This window comes from Dioscorea cayenensis, chromosome 19, assembly GCF_009730915.1.
Source record: "Dioscorea cayenensis subsp. rotundata cultivar TDr96_F1 chromosome 19, TDr96_F1_v2_PseudoChromosome.rev07_lg8_w22 25.fasta, whole genome shotgun sequence".
Lineage (NCBI taxonomy): Eukaryota > Viridiplantae > Streptophyta > Magnoliopsida > Dioscoreales > Dioscoreaceae > Dioscorea > Dioscorea cayenensis.
Genome location: NC_052489.1, coordinates 23,597,010 through 23,608,979, shown reverse-complemented (window position 1 = coordinate 23,608,979; position 11,970 = coordinate 23,597,010). Strand labels below are relative to the sequence as shown.

Sequence of the window (11,970 nt, the reverse complement as noted above, 5' to 3'; positions counted from 1 at the left end):
GTCCACTCTCTTAAAAAAATATTATCTTCCTTATCCAGAAAATCTATATAACTGGAATCATGTCCCAAATTGCATATAACAATGGAAGGAATCCCGCTTTTAATTTGAATTAATTTGCCATAATTACAATCGGATTGTCAATCCTACTGAATGCCAATTAACTCTTTTTAGTGTTTTAATTTGAGATAGTTAGGGGTTACGTCATCGATGACATTATACATTACAGCATTCCGAAAGGTGACAGGATTAAAGTCCAAATGGCCGCAGATATAATTATGTTGACCCAATGACCAAGCCCAAGCAGCCTTACCGATACGACTCAGGCCTTCCAGGACAAGATTGATCGACCGATCGATGTCCTGCTTGAGAAGAGTTGTAGGAGAGATACCATCCACCCTACTGGCCAATGCTTTGAAATTAGAATAGTAGTGGATCACTGACTCCTCCTGTGTGAATTTAAACAGAGTATGACTCGGATCTTCATAGGCAAAAAGTCGATAGACAGTCTCAACCTCTCTGACCAAGTGAGACCAAGATGATATAATCCATGTCTTCTGTAGCATCTGATACTACCGAACCATTGGACCATCAAAATGGATAGATGCAATCTTTAACTAATAAGCATAAGTAATGTCATAATAATTGAAGAACTGTTCTACTTGAAAAATCCATTGAAGAACATCAATATCACCAAAACGTGGGAAATCCAAATGAATCGCTTTGCATCTTAGTAGCAATTAAGGAACAGGAATCTTGATCTCCCATTAACAACATAGCTTGAGATACTGGTAATTCAACACTATTAATGTGGCTATGTGTTTGATAATTTTACAGACTCTGAGAATTACACTTCAAACAAGTTTTCTTTCAGATATATTGAGTATCAATTAACAAATAACAGAAGATCCAACATGAATAACAGAAATCCAACAAACTAAGCTCATAGAGTTGTAGATCCAATGAAAATATTACAAATAACAGTAAGATAAGTGAAAAATAGCTTTCCTCCTAAGCCAGTAGCCAGAGATGCTAGGAGGAGCTTCACCAAAACACTAAGGCTTCTCTTTAATCTTTGTTGCCTTGTCCTTTCTCTTTCTCCCTCTTCATAGCCCCTTTACACGTAGGTGTAATAACCTGCTCATTATCGAGCTCCTCCTTTTCACTCATTGGTCATGCTGATGTTTGTAACAAACTCTTCGAGACATGTGTTTCTCCTTTTCATTCTTCTGCTATTGAGCCAAGTTGCCTTATCTCTTTCCACTTTATTAGTTCCGTTGTTCATTAATTTTGCTGTTGAGATGCCATCTATCCTCCCCCTCACTTGCTGAACATTTAAATCCAAAGTCGTTGGCTCCTCCTTGCTGCCTACCATTACAGATAATGACTTCCCAAGTTCTACCGCTCCTTTTTAAATGCCATTTAAGGAATTCTTTTTTGTAAAACAAAATTTGAAGTTTACTACTTGACGGGCTTGAATATCAATAACTCAATTTCCTCCAATTTCTTGAAATAAAAAACTCTCACAACCCAAGAGTTGGTGCAAACAAAGAAGATATAAAATAAATGTCTTTTAACTATGACAACATAGTCAATAAATTTGGTTGTGAAGCACTGTCACTATTGAGTTAAATAGAATGCAACTATTCATATAAAATGATTGTTCCCATGACTACAATACCATTTGAGTGTGCCACACATTTGAGATGATAACATAGCGCTGATGAGTATGAAAAAATTAGAACTATTAATTTTATTATAAAATTAGAGCAATTAATGTCAGGAAAATTATCATATATATATATATATATAATTTTCAATGTTATATAGGAATTTGAGATTTTTGTTTCTAGATCAATTAGTTCACTAATCCTACTCCAACCAAGCATTGATAAAAAAGATAGACATTAATTATATATCTAAAACCCCAAATAAATACGTACACTGCCACTAACTCCAAACTAATCAACATATACTCCAAATCAACAAATAGGTATACCATTAATTATAAAAACAAACATCAGCATGGCACATGCATGATGTATATATGATTGCGAAAGGAGCTGGAAACGCAAAAAAATAAAAAAAAATAAAAAAAATAAAAAAAAAATCACTCAAAAGCAGTACTGAGAACAAGAAGAAGAAGAAGTACTAATTTGTTGTTAAGCAAAGACAGCATCTAGCACTCCAAAAGATATTGCACAACTAAACAAACCACCCTTCTCACCTAGCTGGCTCTTAGGGTGTGTTTGGTTAGATGTAGTTGAAAATACAGTAGATTTTGAATTACAGTGTATTTGTAAATCTTTGGATTTAAAAATGCAGGAGAATCAAATTTAGTGTTTGGTTAACTGTATTTGAAAATGTTGGATCTTAAAATCTTGTGTTTGTTTGGAAGGATTTATTAATCTAGATTTTGAAAATATGTATTTGGTTGAATGTATTTCTAGGATATAAAAACCTTTGGTGAGATTACCCCACCTTAAGTTATCATTAACTTTAATTAATGAAAAATACATAATTAAATGTTAATAATAATAAAATTAATTATGGATGTAATTACTTAATTTAAAATATAATTATGTTTTTATTACATTTAACTTTTATTTTTAATAATTATATTAAGAATACCACTTTGGTGATCATTAATTTATTGATTATAAAATTCCCAATTATATTTAATAGTGAGTTATTTATAAACTATTTTTAATATTATTATTAATTTTAATTAATATAATTTAGGTTAAAAAAATTAAAACACAATAATTAATCAACTAGCCCCAAAAATAGATTGAGTGTCCATAATTAAAACACAATAATTAATCAATTAGTCCATTGAGGTAGATACTTTGGTGATCATTAATTCATTGATTTTTGTTCATCCCATGTGCATTATGGACACTCTTGTTGCTATCTGAATGGTTTTGATAAATTACTGAATAAATAGCAGATAAAATTTTTTTTCAAAGAAACCATATCTCTCTCTCTCTGTAGATTTGGTCCCAGAGAAAAAAGAAAAGAAAGAAAGAAGGAATGGCAAAAGAACGTGGGGTTGCAACTGGCCTCTAAAAACCTCAAAGTTCTTCCTACTCACCTTATCATGTAGATATCATCATTCACCACCACCACCACCACCTTCTCAAAAAGCCATTCCCGAATTTTGCTTAACAGTAAATCAAAGCAGTAGGCAAAGAAGAGTGAAGAAGAAGATTACAACTAAAACAAATCAGAGCAGGCACCTTGGATTCAAGTTGAAACATGGTCAAGATGAGAAGAAGCAAGCTCAAGATGAGATCGTCTCACCCCTCTTTCATGAATCCTTGAATCCCTCACGTGACAGCCCATGTACGGGATTTTAGGTCCTAGATTTCGTTTTACTGTCATTTCTGCCGAACATTGCAATCCCTCATATATGGGATTTGAAAATCAAAGCAAAGTCAAAATCCTTATAAACAAACATGGGATTTAAAAATTCTCGGGATTAACAAATCCAGTGACAATGAAATCCATGGAAACAAACACACCCTTAGTGTGATAACAACCTCCCTGAGTTCAAGAATGAAGTTTATGTATGTCTCCATTGTCATTAGTGAGAACCATATCTTTCCATCCCCTTCCCGCTTTTCTATTATTCCTTAATTTGATACTTCAGAATTCTTGCATCAAGATTTGAGACACAGACTGATCAGCTCCCAGCTGGTCCATGACTGAATGCTATACATACATACATACTGTAATGTCTGTCACCTTGGTTTTGTTGACCAAGTTTACTGAAGATTTTTTTTTTTGTTTCACTTTTGACCGTTTGACCGAATCCTTGGATTCCTAACAAGCTTTCCTCACAAGTTGGCTTCTCACCCGTGAACTCCGGTCTTGTCGGGGTTGGTAGAAGGGTTTTTTGAAAGCAACACCCTCTTCTAGTATTCTTCTTCTTCTTCAAGCTCTCTCCTTCTCCTTGTTGGAAGCTCTAAGCTTGGGTGTGCTGGTGGTTCTGCTATAGCTTTTTGGTGGGTCTGCGATCTCTCCGTTTTAAGGTTAGATTGTTGTAACTTTGCTTGAGGAGCTAGCAATGGCTGGTTTGATTCTAGAGAGCTTGGGGTTCAGCTTGTTGTTTTTATGTATATGTATTTATGGTGGTCTTGGCCTTTGCTTGGCATCTTTAAAACCAAAATCTGGGTTATGTTTGGATCTTGCAAATTTGATTTGTATGTTACTGGGTGTAAGCATGATATTTTTTCCTTGGGAGCCTAGCTTTACCTTTTTGATTCTATGCATGCTTCTTGTGAGTTTTGCTTGCTTAGAATCATGTTTCCCTGATTTTATACTGGAAATTTAAATCTTGTTGTGATCATACTCTGAGATTGAAATCAATATGCATATGTCTCTACGTATATACATTTGTAGACTTGGTGTTCCTGCAAAGCATGTTCATTTGTTAAATTATTTAATCACACATTTATGGAGGTATATATATATATGTACACTTAATTATGCTAGAGTTCCTGCAACCTTGATATGTTAGATTTCTGATTATTTTTAGCTTAATCATGTAATCATGTTCTTAGTTTAATCTTTATTTGTATTTAAATGTTGTAGGTTGAGATGTTGTAAGTCTGCATGAGGTTTTATTTTATTTTATTTTTTTGTAGTATTTGATTTTCTAAAATTTTCTGGTTTTTAAGTACTTTGTTATGTTTTTTAAAGTTCTGTCTATTATGTTTGTATATGAGCATGATATCTGGATTTAGTCTAAGCATGCACCTGTGTAAGCATGTTTGTTTAGATGATTTGTAAAATTATATGTGTGTGTATATATTTGATTATGCATGTTTATCCTGCAGCCTTTGTATGCCTAATTGTTAAAATATGGCATCCTCTTATCATGTATGATAGTTTATTTTTTTTAAGTGTTTTGTTAAATGGTGATTGAGATGTCCTGATGATTTAATTGGCCTAGTTGCTCTAAATTTTAATAATCTTGTTGTGTTTGTTAAGTGAATCTTCATTGTTTAAACTTGGGGCTTAGGTGCTTAATCTTTTATTTTATTTAGTGATTTTTAAATTAAAGCTGTGGTTTGATTGATTGTTAATTCTTCCTTTGGGGCTTAGTTGTAGATTAGACCCGGCCCAAGAATTTATTTCTGAGTGTAGTTTATTTTATTGGGTTAGATTATTGTAGCGAGCTTTAGTTTGCGAGACTTGGTGAACCCGACTTTGTAGCTCGGAGCCAGGTAGGCTCTCGCACTCGTAAAATTCTGTATTTCTGGCGGTTTTTATTTCTGCGATCCTACTGGTTCCTTGTAGCTCATGCACTCTGTGAATTCTATTCTCGCAGGAGAAGATCAAGTCTAGGATCGGGGTGTGTCTTGGAGTCGTATTTCCTGCTCTGATAGTATCTTTGTAGTGAACTTCTTTGTATGAGTAAGACTTGTATTCTGATTGCATATTCTGGGTCTTTAGACTGTTTGTATGACTCAGTATCCTGTAGGGCTGCTAAAGCCCATACTTGTATTATTTCAGTTTCTATTATCCTATTTGTGGTTCTGTATTACTGTTCATATTCTGCTTGTCAGGGTTAACTCTGACCATATCAAATCTGAGGCCTTGCACCCAGTGGGGACCAGTCCCATTGGATGCGACCGATCTGTCTACGGGCCCGGCCGTGGGGCTGGGACACGACATATACATACATATATAGTCCATGAATGCATGCAAGTTCTTCGCGCACCCTTGTCATCTTTGAGTCTTAGCTTGATTTGTGGACTTTCAAGTGCTTCTAGTATGAACTCATGATATGATAGCATTCAACTTTTTTTTTTTTTTACTCAAGTTTTCTTGTGTTAATTATGAGCTACTTTCATGATGAAAAATAATGGTTAGGGTGCAATGAGAAAAATATTCCTAAGCTTGATTTTTTTTTTTTCAATTGCCTTTCCTATGTATTTATTATTATTATTATTATTATTAATTTATTATTATTATTATTATTTTATTTAATAGTAATTCACCTAAATTAAAAATGAGTGCACTTATATAATATATGTTTTTTCTTTACCAATTCAAGCAAAATTTTTTATAAATCAATCACTATGCAATCGAATGGTTCTCCTACTAGGGGTAACAATCAAGTTTGGCCTACATGTTTGTAATCGGATCTAACTCATGTGTTTTTAATTTATATTTCAACTTCACACCCAATGGATCCAATTTTACTTGTATTTATTTATTTATTTTTGTACAAGTCTTCTTAGTTTATTAAATTGATGATCTATATATCCATTTTATTAAAAAAAAAAAAATCAGTGCATTTAGTCCAAGTCATTTTTGGTTTACCATAAATTTAATGTATACATAAAAAATTATCAAGCAAGCATTAATCCAAGTTTACATTCTATCATGAAATTTCATTAATTCACAAATCTAAATCCTGGACCAATGTTTCCAAGCTTAATTCTCAAAAAACACAATTAAAAGTCCACCCACATACTTGTTTTATTTTCTTCTTCTACTACACATTTTTTTTCCAGTGGTTAGCTAACTTTCAAGCTTTCGGTTGGTAATGATGGCTTCTCAAAGCTTGTATATATAAAACCATTAACAAACCTTTTCTTTTATATAATTATATATATAAACAATCACTTGTTGATAGATCATTTTTAATTTGTTATTATTATTTTTTTTCTCTCTGATAAAGAAGTTTGATAACTTTGCTTGCTGCTTTGGAATGCCAACCAGCCATGCATGATCCTCAATGTGTGCACACTGACTCAAGGATTGATCCCAACGCCAACACAAGTTCTAATACTATTCCTTTTATTTATTTATTTATTATCTTATCTCCCTTTATTTTATCCGGCTAGCTAGAAGCCTAGACACCTAGCTTTTCCTTTATGTTCTCAGGAACCATGTGAACATGAACAACTTGTTAGTCTTCTTCATGTCCTTATGATACATGCCTGCACCTCTACTTCTGAGCTGATTAATGTTATATAATAATAATAATAATAATAATAATAATAATTCAAGTTTCATGGTTGGTTCTAATTAATAATATTTTATGATCATCTAAAACATTTCTCTCTTTTAGATGTGGAAAAAAGGAGAAATTATGTGTACAAATTATTGTATTATAAAATCAACATTAAATTTTTTTTTTACCTTGATCTTTACTACGTGACCATTTTATAATTTTTGTTTTAATCTAATAACATAAATATGTATGTATATATATAAATATATATATATTTACTTATTTAGTATGGTTTGTTGTGAGGGTGTGGAATAAACCAGAAAAGGAGAGAAAGAAAAGAACCCAAAGATGGATTGATAAAAAGGAAAAGGAATAGATACACACAGGTCAAAAAGGCCTGGGTCCAGTCCACGTCATCTTGTACTGACACGTGGATCCTATGTTAGCACGTGCCAAAAGCATGTTTCTTTTCAGAATATATATATATATACATAGAAAATTGAATATAAAAAAATATTTACAAATCTAACTCTGTTTTTGGTTAAAACTTGGTTTACTTAGCCAAGTCAGATTAGTTTGTGAGTGTATGTTAAACATTAATTTTATTTTTATATTTGTTACTTTTTTGAGTTCATAATCGAAGTTGACATTATTTTTTAAAACAATTTAACAAGTAAAACCAGTGCTTAAAATACTATTTTCTATATAGATCATAATAAAACCAATGCCAAATGATAATACTAGGAATTCCAAAGTGATTTAATTTTATGTTTGAACTTGTAAACTAATCCAAAATTTTCAATATATTATGATGAGTTTAAAAAATTTGCAAACCAGATACACTTAAAAATAATAATAAATAAATCATAATAATTATATTATATGCATAAATTAGTCTTAATCATCACTAATAATAATTAAGACATTGAAATAGGAAAGACAATTATGAAAAACGTGAAAAATATAGTGAGATGGTTCATATAACAAGAGGTATAGATCAACTTTGAGCTGACTAGTCAGTGCAGACATCAAGCAGTAATTATTGAATCTAAAATTATATTTGTATGTTCTCTTTAATTAGAACTTGAGCAAAGAAATTCGAAGATTGTGATTGATTGTAAACGTTGAAGTTTTGCGCTTGTTCCTCTTTAAGCTCGGAATCACAAATTTGAAATCATTAAAAATGAGATTTTAGCTATTCATGCTACTCAAATAAAACAAAAAAAAAATTGTTAACTTTGATCACCTCTTGAAAAATACCTTTAAAAAATTCAAAATAATCTCAAGATTGTAATAAATAAATTTAATTTAATTGATATATTAGTAATATTACTATTATTATTAGGTAGAACTTAAACTTATATATATATAATATATATATATATATATATATAAAAAGGTATGGACGCCTTTAGATAAGAAATCTATAGACGTCCATTATCAACCATTACATCTGTATCCAACGATCAACATTAATAAACAATAGTTAATATTATAACAGTTATAGTAATCACTGTTTAGAACTGCACAGTGCAAGTATTACTGTTTATCAATATCGACTATTATATCACGATCCAATGATTGATAATTGAACATCTATAGATTTTTTATTTATAGAGGTCCATAAAAGATGTTTTGCCCATATATATATATATATATATATACACACACTTTTGGTTTTGGTGCATATAGAGCTTGTACTTATTTCTCTTATTTTGTCATCATGTGTGAACATGAAGTCAACCGTCAAAAGTCTCCAAACATCCACAAGGGCCCCACTCAACCTTTGGTCATCTTTTCCCGCTCTTGCTGACTAGGCATGGGTCAGCAGGCCCACCACCCTATGGACCCTACATACGAAAAGACAAACTAGAGATATGAACCTCAGAACAAAAACTGGCAACAAAGTCACAAAGAAGATAAGAAAAAATAAAAAAAAGTAGAGCTTCATGAAAACGTTTACGAGAATCTCTCTTAGAAAACACATGAAGGCACACTATAAAGCTCAAGTATTGCACACCTTGCCATCTTCTCATTTCTCTTTCTTTTAGTTTTCTTCAGTTTTCTCATCTTCAAGTTCTGAATTAATTCCTTGTTTCCATTTGGAAACAAACTGCATGCATGCATCCCTCTGATCTCTCTATCTTTTTGTCTCTTCCATTGTTTATTTAGCTTTGCAGAGTTAAAGGCTTGAATTCCTTGTTTTTATTTGGAAAGAAGGCTTCTGTTTCTCTCTAATAGGAATATAGTTTTAGATTGAAAACAAGGTCGTAGAAGAAGAATTGAAGAAGAAGAAGAAGAAGAAGAAGAAGGTTAGTTAAATAGATATATGGCACCAATGACTTTGCCTCCTGGATTTAGATTCCACCCCACTGATGAAGAGCTCATTATATACTACCTGAAAAGGAAGATCAATGGAGTTAATATTGAGTTGGAGATCATTCCTGAAGTTGATCTCTATAAATGTGAACCATGGGACTTACCAGGTACATATATATACCTTATATATAAATGCTTTTCATTTACCTTGAATTTCAAGATGTTTATATGTATGCAAGTCTTCTTCATGAACTAAAGATATATAAAAGAGAGTGTACATATATATATATATATATATAAAGCATGTTTGAAACCATGACATGTTCTTCTTCTTCTGTGAACCTAAAGCAAAAGGCTGTATTAGGGTTTGCATCCTTGTACCCTATGATAAGATTCAACACATCTTCCAACTACCTTTATTTTTACATATACAGTTACTTTTAATTAATAAATTTAATTATCTCAAATTTTCTTTATTATTTTTTTAATCTCCCATTCATCAACATGAACTTGATTTCACAGAGAAATCCTTCTTGCCAAGCAAGGACTTAGAATGGTATTTCTTCAGTCCCCGGGATAGAAAATACCCGAATGGATCAAGAACAAATCGAGCTACTCATGCAGGCTATTGGAAGGCCACCGGAAAAGACCGAAGAATATGCTCTCAAAAACAAGCAGTAGGAGTGAAGAAAACCCTAGTTTATTACCGAGGACGAGCCCCTCATGGTGGTCGAACCGATTGGGTCATGCATGAATATCGTCTCGATGAGAAAGAATGTGAAACCGGCTCAGCTTTACATGTATATATTAATCAACCCACAACTGATCTTTTACTGTTTTTTCACTCACAAACTTCTTCAATCCTTATATATATATATATATGAAGTTTATTAATTATTCTTATAGGATGCATATGCACTATGCCGCATATTTAAGAAGAATGCATTAGGCCCAAAGATTGTAACACATTATGGAGCTAATAATTCTCATGATCAACAACACTCACAGTGGATTACACTTGATCCTTCACCTCCTAATAAAAGCAGAGATGAAGAGTTGGCATTCAGTAGCAATCCTCTCCAAGATGACAACACATGGCGCTTTCAAGAATCTTTTCTACCGTCTGAGGTAATACCTCATAATTCCTCTTATATTTTATTTAGACAAAAGCTGATTATGTGTGTGTGTGTGTGTGTGTGTGTATTGAAGGTTGATGTTGCACTGGAGTGTGCAAAGCTGCAACACAGGCTTGCATTGCCACCATTGGAAGTGGAGGACTTCCCTCAAGTTGATCTTATGGAGTTTAAGACTGCAAATGATGGATTGTTTAAAGAGATCCTTTCAGTTGCTTCTGCATCTCAGGAACTGCTGATCAATAACTCCATATGTCAAGACTTGGAGTTTGATGATCAGTTTGGTTCAGTTTGTGATGGTGTTGGTGAGTACTCAAAGTTGATAGAGATGAGTGAATTAGAGGATGAGTTTACGGAGTTTAGTGGGATTAGAACTTTGGATCATGATGCAGTATTTGAGGTGATTATTTATTTCTCTGCTAACTGTTTATTTGATGTGATAATTAATTAATTTCCTCTAATGAGTTTCTAAAGTTGTGTTCTTTTGTCCAAATTAACAGATAGGTTTCGAGCATGAGGAAAAACAAAGGTATGTGATTTAGATAAATTTATCATCTTAGTTTTTCCAATATATATATATATATATTTATTTATTTTATTTATGTTAATATGATATGATTTACATTTTTATATCAATGTGGATTAATTGCAGGAGTAGAAGATGATTATTAATTATATGGTATGCAGAGATGAGTTACAGTATATGATTTTCAAAAATGGGAAGTGAAAGAACCCAGAGTATATTTCTGATGAGAAATGGATGTAGAGTTCAGTACTTGCTATTAATCCATGCCATGGCAATGCTTGGTGTTATTAATTTGGAAAGTCACTTGCAATGTTTTTGAATAGGAAGTGGTCTTTCCTGACTTACCTACATGTCAGAGCTAGTAATGTTCAATTTGTTTAGAATTAATGCTGTTTAATCCCAATCAGTAATGTTTAATGTTTTAACAATCACATTATTGTTTCTTAATAGAGTTAAAAAATTCAAAAGTGAGCACAGTACTCACTCCTGTTCTCAGGAAATTCATAAAAATAATAAGTTATAAGAGCACACAGATTTATATTACTGTTGGCTTTATTCAGTCAAACTTTTCGTCTGCCTTTAATAAAATAGATTTTATAAAGATAAATAATAATAATTAATAATAATGATAGATGTAAATTGGCAAGTTTCAGCTACAATTCCAAATATTTGTTGGAAATATTTACATGCACATTGATAAAATGAATCCAATTTCTACCAATTTTTTTTTTAATAAAATACGAAAAGAGAGTATTAGGGATATATGTACACAGACATAGAATAAGTTCAATAAACATTTGTGCCTTCATTTTCTTTTTTCTTGAATTTGAAATTTGATTTATGATTCTCTTTTAAATGAACACCCTCCTGAAATGATTGGATAGTAATAGATCAAGTTGTCGTTGGTATTATGTATCAATGATATTTTATTTTTGAATTTATTAAACAGGTAAAAATATAAAAATCGAAGGGAATGCGAGTTTATTTATTAATAAAAACCCCATAAAAGCTGATTTAAAATTTAT

General features: G+C 31.9%; 1 protein-coding gene across 1 annotated transcript; it reads left to right on the top strand.

Annotated features, from left to right (window-relative positions):
• Positions 1–9,249: 9,249 nt before the first annotated feature.
• LOC120250454 (NAC domain-containing protein 45-like) lies at positions 9,250–11,190 on the top strand. Its single transcript, XM_039259274.1, has 6 exons — positions 9,250–9,453; positions 9,809–10,086; positions 10,193–10,414; positions 10,496–10,819; positions 10,920–10,948; positions 11,072–11,190. Exons 1-6 carry the CDS (start codon positions 9,297–9,299, stop codon positions 11,082–11,084), a joined length of 1,023 nt encoding a protein of 340 aa, XP_039115208.1. The 5' UTR covers positions 9,250–9,296; the 3' UTR covers positions 11,085–11,190.
• Positions 11,191–11,970: the final 780 nt, after the last annotated feature.

What these genes read in the sequence shown, in the direction of transcription:
- LOC120250454 (XM_039259274.1), top strand. Translation starts at nt 9,297, where the DNA reads ATGGCACCAATGACTTTGCCTCCTGGATTTAGATTCCACCCCACTGAT. An exon ending in TGAACCATGGGACTTACCAG is followed by an intron (nt 9,454 to 9,808) that starts GTACATATATAT and finishes TTGATTTCACAG; the next exon opens with AGAAATCCTTCTTGCCAAGC. An exon ending in AAACCGGCTCAGCTTTACAT is followed by an intron (nt 10,087 to 10,192) that starts GTATATATTAAT and finishes TTATTCTTATAG; the next exon opens with GATGCATATGCACTATGCCG.